We start from the raw sequence: 10,410 nt of genomic DNA, 5'->3' as shown, positions 1-10,410 counted from the left end.
GTGTCCGACAAGCAAAACGTGGTGAAAAGAAAATAATCCAGAAAAATAAAAAAATCCCTGAAATTGAAAAATAGAAAAAATTTGAAACGTCACACACACACACACAGAAAGTAGTAAACGCACATATATATATATATAACACTACAGAACTCGAGCTTTGGAGAAAGGCTTGTTATAGATTAAAAGGCATTAAAAAAATGAGGGTAAGAATGTCAATTCACACCCATTTTGACGGTGTCAGTGACGGAAAAATATTTTGGGGTGTGAGTGATAATAATTTTTGAAAGGTATTTCAATATGATATTTGGCCAAATATGAGGGGGTGTCAGTGAAATTAACCCTAATTTTTAAATTGTTGCTTTAATTTAAGGGTGACAAATCATGTTCATGGATCATAACCATGTCCGTCATCATCGTATCGTGTCAACCTATGGATATTCATGTCAACTCAAATACAACCCGTTTAATAATCATGTCAGAAACTCTTGATATGAACACGACCCGTTTGTTAAACGAGTTATACAAGTAAATTGTTTAACCCATTTAATTTAAATGGGTCACGTTACCTATTTATTAATTTAAGTATAAAAATAAAATACAATGAAAAATTGAGATAATAATTTGGACAATAGAATTACAAAAATTCCAAATACAATAGCCATATTGAATTTATATTGAAATGATAAAAATGTGGGTTTAAAGAAGTTACAATTTTAATTAGGTTAACCTGATTATGACACGATTAATTAAAGGAGTCTAATCGGGTTGAGCTCCAAAACACGAACACAACACGATTAATTAAATAGATTGACACGATTATGACATAAACACGATTAGTTAAACAGATTGACAAAATTATAACATGAACACAATTAAAGTCTATAACTCAAACCACATGCACCCCCACACACAAGTAAAAGAAAAAAAGAGATGAAACTATGAAACCAGTATGTAATCTTAAAAGTCCTTATCACTGCCTATGTTCCATTATGAACCGAATTGTATTGATCAGAGAGTACTTCCCTTGCTCTAGTAATAAGTAAGCTTAGCCCAATCGGCAGTCGCGAGCTCTGTCCTAGTTTCAGAAAAACTAGTTTTTTCCATGATTGGAACCAATCACGTATAAGGAAGAATATAACATGAACACAATTAAAGTCTGTAACTCAAACCACATGCACCCCCACACACAAGTAAAAGAAAAAAAGAGATGAAACTATGAAACCAGTATGTAATCTTAAAAGTCCTTATCACTGCCTATGTTCCATTATGAACCGAATTGTATTGATCAGAGAGTACTTCCCTTGCTCTAGTAATAAGTAAGCTTAGCCCAATCGGCAGTCGCGAGCTCTGTCCTAGTTTCAGAAAAACTAGTTTTTTCCATGATTGGAACCAATCACGTATAAGGAAGAATATTCAGCTGATTTCTCATATATAGTATCACCAACTAATTAAATGCAGACACATATATAATTTTAGTTATATGACAATATAGATTTGTTTGATGACTTCCAATCTTTTGCAGTACAAAATCTTTTAAGAAACTGTTCTTTCTAGGTAACGTTAGGAAATTTTTTCAACCCACAAGGCGAAGACAATAAAGATAATATTACGGAGAATCGGAGATCCAACCATATACATAACATATATATACACACACGAGGTAACATTTCGAGAGAGGTAAAGTTTTGGACGGAAAGAGAGAATTTATTTCGGAATAGGGATATTTTGAAAGGAAAACAATTTTTGGGTAAGAGTTTAGATGAAGGAATTAACCGAAGGAAAATATTGCTATGGAATGTTTACCATATAGAGACACGGCTTTACCGGATGCCTGCACCCACCGTACATGCAAAAGAAAAAAGAAAATAAGTTATGTAACTTGTAAACATACTCACATACTAAGAAGTAGGGAAGTAGATACGGAACACCTATATAACATAACACAACACAACACAATAAATTCTAAAAAATTGGATACCAATATGGCAGGGATTATATTTTTTATACATATATATGATGTACTTTGAGAAATCATGAGTAATATTATTTTTTTATCAATCTAAATAATGAAAACAAAAATTGTGTTTTTATGAGAAAAAGAAACAGGGAAGGTTAAAAAAAAAAATTAGGGTTTTGTTAGAAAAAGAATTAAGTCTTAGTGAAAAATAAGGTAAGGATCCGTAGAAGATAAAATATTCAGTTTAACAAGAGGAAAAAGAGAAACACAAAGAATTTTGTTGTGAATGAAAAAAAGAGTCAAAGTTGATCTGAAGGAGTTTAAAACTTTGAACAGAAATATAAAGCATAAATATAAGATTTTTATAAAACTACTTCTACTACTTAACTATACAATGATCATCATATTATTGAAAGTCATTAAACAACTCCTTATATTTGTACTTCAATCCAGCTTTCTTTCTAATTTTTTTTTTTTTAAAAAATCCCTAAGAATGCTTTACTAATGAAAAAAAAAAATTATAAAAAAAAAACCCAAGAATGTAGCTTGCGTTTTCAAACACGTATTCATGGCCTGTCCAGCTTATGTTGGTGTTTAACATAGATTTTTTAGCTTGTTTGTGCTTCCTAACTCACATATCTTTTAAGTATCTTACAATAAATCTTAGCAAATTCTCCTCATGAACATCGCAATACATTAGTTAGTCACGTCTTACAAACAAGACAATATAAATAGCACAATATTATTCTCTAAGATGCAAAACAAGGGTCTTTGGTAGATTTTTAAAAATAAATACATAACATAATCATGTACTATACCATGTCAAATTAAAATTACCAAAGAATAATAAACCAATGAACAAAAAGATAAAAGGATCATTTTTCTTGGAGATTATTGCTAACGGTGAGGACATCCATAGAGTTTAGTTTTTAAAAAATTAAGGAAACTAACAATAGTATTGTATCTCAGAATTATTTGTTGAGGAACGACTAATTATAATTTATATCCAAACCCATTTGATATGGTTGGTTTAACATCTTATATGTGCAGGAACAATGGTGACTGCATTGAACTTAACATATAATTATTTCATCCACGAATGTAGACATCTAATTATGTGGCTTGAGCACAAAAAACTTTAACTTATAATCAAAACATAATAAAAACCTCCCAAAAAAATTATTAAAAACTAATGCACAAATTTCCATCAAAATAATCACAGCAACCCCTCTTAGCACAAAGAAATGGTCAAACAATTTAATTCGTCAAAATTTTAATATATAACTAACATAGATTTTCAGCATACCATTCCATTTCATTCCATTCATTGAAAAAGAAAGAAAAAAGAAAAAAAGAAAAAAAAAGGAGAAATAAAAAGAAAAGAAAATCAGCACACTAGGTGTCGATCAATCTACAGGTATAATGTCCAATCCATTGCCAGAGAAGAAAGAAGAGCAACGAAATGAAAATCAGCAACATTAACATCATCATCACTAGTTTCATCCCACGTGATGGCATGAACAGACCCCATCAAAGCTGTTGAGTGAAACCAGACTCTCCATGTACAAAAACGCTTCAGAAAATCTTGAAGGGAAGAAGGAAGACCAGCAATTCATCAATGCTTTCATCCCACACGAAAGTGAAAGTGAACGTGAGCGGGGACCGTCAAAGCTGTTGGGTGAAACCAGACTCTCCACGTACAAATACTCTTCATGAACATTGGGACAATCACAAATTTTCGTAAATGTATTTAATTTAGTATTGTACGATCCTAATTGTGCTTGATCAACTAACAATCCCGAGTGAATCTTCAGTACCAGTTCACCATTCCTCAATAAACACAAGGGGGTGAAGCAAAGAGTGCCCACGTCACATGGGATGGTGATAAACTTACTCCAAGATGCCTTCACGCCATATTCCTTCATCAACCATATCTCAACCAAACGTCCATTAACACCATTCGAGGCAGACACTGCATACAAACATTCTTCTAAAACACCCATTTTGCAAAACGACAAATCTATTTCATTTCCACCTTGAATACCATCTAGGGACATCTCACTAAACACCTCCTTTAATAAATCAAAACAAACAATCACCCTGGGTTTCAAAAGCCAATGTAAAGCTCCATTCAAGCAACAACTAGACGATGAGAATATGTCAACATAATTACAATCCACGCCCGGCATTGTTCTCCAAGAATTGTCTCTAAGACTAAAGATACAAAATTTGAATATGACATCACTAAAGTGACGTTTTGCTATAAGTACCTTGTAATCATCGTTTGAGGAGTCATAAGCAAACCCAAAATTACCTACAATCCAATGTGGTGGTTCTGGCAATTTCTTGTAGACTCTAGTGGAAGGGTTATATAAGATAATTTCTACGATAATTTGTAGGAGCCCATAATGAATCAGATAACAAATCAAGCCGTTGCAAGAACCTATTACAGTGATGCACTTATCAGAACTTGGACTCAAAAAGGGAGGGTACAACTTCACTACTGCATTACTAGCATTACTACCATCATTAACGTTGTTGTTGCCAAATAATGATTCATAGTCTATTATTGATTGAGGACCGAAACGATAGAAAGAGAGCTTGTGCCAATTCTTGGAGTGAATTGATCGATTGAGATGCAATTTGATGAAGTAGGGATCAGAAATTAAAAAGCGATATTGTTTTGAAACGCACTTGAATCGCAAAAGCGATTCAACCGGAAGTCTTGAGAGTATGTCCATTTGGATATCTCGAGGTAGGTTCAGGACCGCCATTGCATCCCCAATTCTTCAGTTCACGAACTCCAGAAAGCTATATATATATATATAGTTTGAGACTAGAGAGTAGAGTATAAAACCAGACTGGCGCTTTTTTTGGAATTTCTTTTGAAATCGTGGGGTTAGTTAGGTGAGGATAGAGCATTATTAGGTTTTAAAACCGGTTAAATTGATAGATTGAATTGGTGGTGGATTTGGTAATTTTTTTAATGATTCGGTTTCGATTTCAAAAATATAGAACATTTATAAACGGTTGCAATTTGAGATATATACAAGATTAAATTGAATAGAATATTTTTATAAATTGTATATATCTATATTATTATTAACACTTACAACAGTGTTAAAAATTTCAAATCATCATTTAAAATAAATAAATAAATCATAAAATAATTACCAATTATATTCAGAATTTTTTAGGACTAAAACAACTCAAACAAGTTATCAATTAAAATAAAATAGCTAATTATATAATAAAATAATTTACCAATTAAAATAAATAGGTAACTATTTAATTGAAAGTTAATCTTTATTTTAGTGTCTACTAAACAATTATATTAACAAATAAATTTTATTTAAATAAAATAAGATACAAATAATATTATAAGTTACTAATTAAAATAAATCATATTATACTCTAAATCCTTCATGGCTAAAACAAGTTACCAATTAAATATAACAATATATTTAGATTACCAATTATACTCAGAATTTTTTTAAGGCTAAAACAAGTTACCAATTATTCAGAATTCTTTAAGGCTAAAACAACTGAAACCAATTATCCTCGGAATTCTTAAAGGCTAAAACAACTAAACAAGTTACAAATTAAAATAAAATGGGTAATTATTTAATAAAATAATTTACCAAATAATAAAAAAGTTACCAATTAAAATAAAATAAGTAATTGTTTAATTGAAAATTAATCTTTACGTTAGTATAAACTAAACCATTATATTAACAAACAAATTTTTTTTAAATAAAATAATATACCAAATAAAAAAATAAGTTACCAAATAAAATAAATCATATTATACTCGGAATTCTTTCAGGCTAAAACAAGTTACCAATTAAATATAACATTATATGTAGAATGTATATTATTTTTGTTTGATTATTGTTTTGTTTAGTTTTAGATTACTGCTAATTTTTTACATATAGAAGCTACATTATTTCTATTGATTATTGTTTAATTTAGTTTTGGATGACAATTATTTTATTATTAATTCTATTTGATTGTTGCTTATAAAATTTATTAGTAAAAGAAATAATAAAACTGAACTCTTATAAATATATATTTATAATGACTTTATAAATAATAAATATCAACTATTTAAAACAAGTTGCTAATTAGTTATTTATAAAAGAAATTTTTTATTATAAATTAACTTTTTAAGTTTTGACCACGTGCATGTGTCTTTTACTAGTATTTATATATTTTTGTATTATATAAATAATAGAATATTAAGATTAGCCTTTAAAACACTCAACTATATATCATAATATATAATAAAAAATTATAATATAATAGAAAATTATATTATATAATATTTTTTAATTTTTAAATATATATATATATTAGATTGATTATAAAAAAGCCTAGAGCCGTGGAATCAAACCAAACCAAATCATTTATTCATGGTTTGGTTTGGTTCGATTCCATTAGTTTCACTGTTCGGTTCTGTTTGATTCCTATTTTTATGAACTGTCATAAATGATTTGGTTCCAAAATATTTTCAAACTGATCAAATCCGAACAATGTGCACCCTAAGCATTATGGAGAGAGAAACAAAACCAATAAAACAAGGTTTGAATTATTATTAATAGTTACAAAAATTTGCTTTAGTAATGAAGTATGGTTAAAAAAAAAAACTTGATTTTAGTAGGAGTGCACAAAAAACCAGCTGAACCTATAAAACGGACCAGACCAAACCAAACCGGACAGGTAGGTTTGGTTTGATTTTTTCAAGGTTTGGCAATTCGGTTACGATTTGAGGTTCTTTTTGACAAAACCGAACCGGACCATTTTATAAATTGTATAGATTTATATATTTTTTATCATATAAATAATAGAATAATAAGATTAGTTTTTTAACCACTCAACTATATATCATAATATATAGTAAAATATATTATATGTAACATTATAATATATATTTTAAACTATATATATTAGACTGAATTATAAAAAAATTCTAAAATTGTGGAACCAAACCAAACTAAACCATTTTGCATTTTGCATTTTGCATTATGGTTACATGGAGTCCAACAGTACTCTTCACTTTCATTTTCTATATCTTGTTTATATTTTTAAAAGATATAAATCACAATAAATAGTCAAATTTCAGTACAAATACTGTTTAAAAGGTGCACCGTCATATTGTTTAGAGACTGCTTCACAGTCTGCTCTTTTCCATGTCTTCAAATTTTATTCGTTACTAAAACTGCATATCTCCCTCGTTTTAATTCGGAATTGAGCCAAACCAAACGGTCGGAGGTGTTGAATAGCTAACGAACAGGCCGAAGTCATCCGCTGCTTCGGCAAATAAGTAACTACTGCAACATCCTTTTTGCAACTGGATTTAAGCCACTTGCACTGCTCGCCACCAACAGAGTTAAGGCCTCAAGTTTCTGGCAATGACATCACAGTTTCTTCTTCGCTTGGAAATCTCTTGTGCTTAGTTATCCTCAACTTTAACAGCAACACTTTTCACGGGCTTCTTCCAACAACTGCCAAACAGCAACTAAAGCTTTAATTAGTATTAATGGAAAAGTCCAACTAAGTATTTTCAGCGAACTTCAAGTATTTTAATGACATAATGTTGACCCTAAAATCGGCTAATTAAAGCCGATCTTAAATTAACGTAAGCCGGGTGTGCCAGAACCAAATATATGGTTCGATTGTAAATTGTCAACTTGTAGTCTCTTTCGAGGGTTGACTTTCAGACGATGGAAGGATAAATGATACTCCTCTTAGAGTTCAAGAATTGCCTTAGTTAAAAGGACTTTATCATGAATAAATTATAGTAAAAGATTAAGAGAATAGAAAAAGGGAGGAAAATAGATATAGCAAGAAAAGAATGAGAAAGAGAGAAATAGAAGGAAAGAGAGAAATAGATAGAAAGAGAGATTGAGAAATATAAAAGGAAGGAAAGAAAGAAGAAATAGCAAGGACGCTATTCTTGGAAAAGCTTGAGAAAGCAAATAAATAATAATAAAGATTCTGAGGGTGTTGGACCCCTTTCTCAGCGTACCCTTTTATTTATTTATAAAGTAAATAGTAAACAAAAACCTAAATACAAGCATCCTAGTTGTATTCTAATACATCTAAATAATTATTCAAATCTAACTAATCCTAACTAAATACTAACTCTTAACTCCATTTAAATACAAGATAAATGTATAACCCTTATCTAATATATTTGCAATTCAAATATCTTCTATCCTATCTGCAGTGCCCTTGTATGTAGCTTTGCCATCTTTTGCCATGTCATCCAAACCAACCACAATCCATGCAATGTGTGAAGCCCAACATTCTAACTGTATTATATTATCCCAGCCGAAGACCAAATCAATTCAGCCCATTATCCTCTCGGCCCAATCCTCCAGCACATCATTGTTTCACAGGTTTTACACGGCCCATACTACTTCTTGCTTCACTGTCCATCAAATCCAATTAGGGCTAGAACCCAATTACCAAAATGGGTGCCAAGGACAATTGGTTTATGGATTCATGATTGGGCCGAAGATGGGTCTACAGCCCAAATGCCAAAATGGGTGTCAACACATAATGTTTGTTAAAGAACATCAGCAATTGCTACAACCTCAATCTCAATGCCTTAGTGGTTGTATTCTCATGACCACTTCTTAGGTTCGTTGTCAAGATTAGATATGTAAAATAATAGATGCGGCATGTGTGTTGGACTATCTCCACTAAGGTTATTCAATAACACCGTTTCTTGCGTCGAATCATGACTTCAGGCATTCATTATAAAGAAAGGGTGAGTGGTGCAAATTGAAAGAGTAAGAAGGTGAAATCAGGGCACAAAACAAAATTGACAAAAGCAAAAGAAAACAAATTTGACAAAAGCATTCAAATCTTCCTCTTGAACGAAAAGCAAGGATTGAATTTAAGGCAAGGAGAAGAGTCAAGAATGGCATAAATAAAGTGCATAATTGATTAGCCAAGACAACAACAACAAAATAAATAAATAAATAAAATCATGATAGAGTGATTGCATAGTCAAAATTTACCAAGCTAGCCAAAATGGTCATCCCACCGGATTGTATCAAGGGCTTAGATGCCCTCTGCTGGCCATTTCAGCCAGCCTGGTAGGTGCATATAGCACAGTCCTTTTGTATAATTCTGCATTAGTGACTATCAAGGATAACCTAAAAATGGGCTCACACGGATTGAAGTTAATGTGACCAAGACCAATAAAGTCCCCAAAATGGGCTCACACGGACAACCCAAACTATATACTCACGTCATAAATAAGGAAAATGATATTCGGGCAGAAGTATGGTTCAATAAATAAATACAAAGGGACCCCCCACCCATCCAACTCAACAAGAGAAAACTACTATGTTGAAGACTTTTGACATTGAGCAAGGTCTGCATTTCCATGAACGATAGGGATAACGTTCGATTATGGAAATATGCAAAGACTTAGAATCAAGGCAAGGCCACAATTATCTTATCGAAATTGCCAAGGGAAAGAGAAAGATAGACTAAATTCGTCATACTAATACCACACCTGGCCTTCCTCTTCTGATTCATGATGTGACCGAGCGTGTGCACAAAATAATGCACAACACTTTAGGTTTAGAAATAATGTTAAGTGAGCATCGTATTTTATAATTTATAAACCACTAAACACTTATACTATAGAGTATGAAGTGAGCAGGGATCGTCCAAAGAGATCTAAATAATTATAGGTTTTTAGAATTGAATTTTACTTTAGTGCTTATGTAATTGGTAAAAAGGGTTTTGTTTTGTGATTAGAACTAATTTTACTTAAGTGACTGCAATAAAATAATGAAATTTAAAAGATTGGAAAGAGACTTCGGGTGTACGATTCACCATTAAGCACATTCCCTAACTCACTAACTTTCACTAATTGGGGAAATAATTAAATGTAATTCTAATGTAGCTAACATTTGCAAAGAAAAGTATGAATCATCAATTTCAAGCTTGAATTACTTATTTAATGACAATTAAGGTGTAGTATAATTCATCAATCCAAAGCATGACTCGTCAATTCAAGTTACAATTTTAACATACATCAATCAAGAAGGTAATGCAATTGTGACAAAGAGCATGGAATTCAAACACAAGTATGAATGGTCTACTTACCTAATAATTAAATTGCAATTAAACTAATTAAACATGAATTTAAACAATTAATCAGTCAATGAATTAACCTAATTGTGTAGTACCATCCATCAAGTACAAGCAATTTCTATCAAATTGAAGCACAACTACAACTAATTATCACCATGCATAGACATCACAAGATTCAATTCACAGAGAAATCAAGTATAAAGGTTGATTAACAAACAAAAACATATAAGACGACATGAATTTAACATTGATAACCAATTCGAAGAATTTATTCAATTACATTCAAAGTCTATACAAAAATTATACAATTTACATCCCCAAAATAGTAAAAGAGA

General features: G+C 31.0%; 1 protein-coding gene across 1 annotated transcript; it reads right to left on the bottom strand.

Annotated features, from left to right (window-relative positions):
- Window positions 1-3,456: 3,456 nt before the first annotated feature.
- Window positions 3,457-4,731, bottom strand: LOC132273802 (F-box/kelch-repeat protein At3g06240-like). Its single transcript, XM_059774881.1, has one exon. The coding sequence runs from the start codon at window positions 4,729-4,731 to the stop codon at window positions 3,457-3,459; it is 1,275 nt and encodes a 424-aa protein (XP_059630864.1).
- Between the last annotated feature and the right edge of the window lie 5,679 nt (window positions 4,732-10,410).

The sequence above is a fragment of the Cornus florida genome, unplaced genomic scaffold (genome assembly GCF_030987335.1).
Source record: "Cornus florida cultivar Cherokee Brave unplaced genomic scaffold, ASM3098733v1 CherokeeBrave_3.0.0_Hap2_Chr01, whole genome shotgun sequence".
Classification (NCBI taxonomy): Eukaryota; Viridiplantae; Streptophyta; class Magnoliopsida; order Cornales; family Cornaceae; genus Cornus; species Cornus florida.
Note: the sequence above shows the minus strand (reverse complement) of the source record. Positions and strands in the feature narration are given on the sequence as shown.

What these genes read in the sequence shown, in the direction of transcription:
- LOC132273802 (XM_059774881.1), bottom strand. Translation starts at nt 4,731, where the DNA reads ATGGCGGTCCTGAACCTACCTCGAGATATCCAAATGGACATACTCTCA.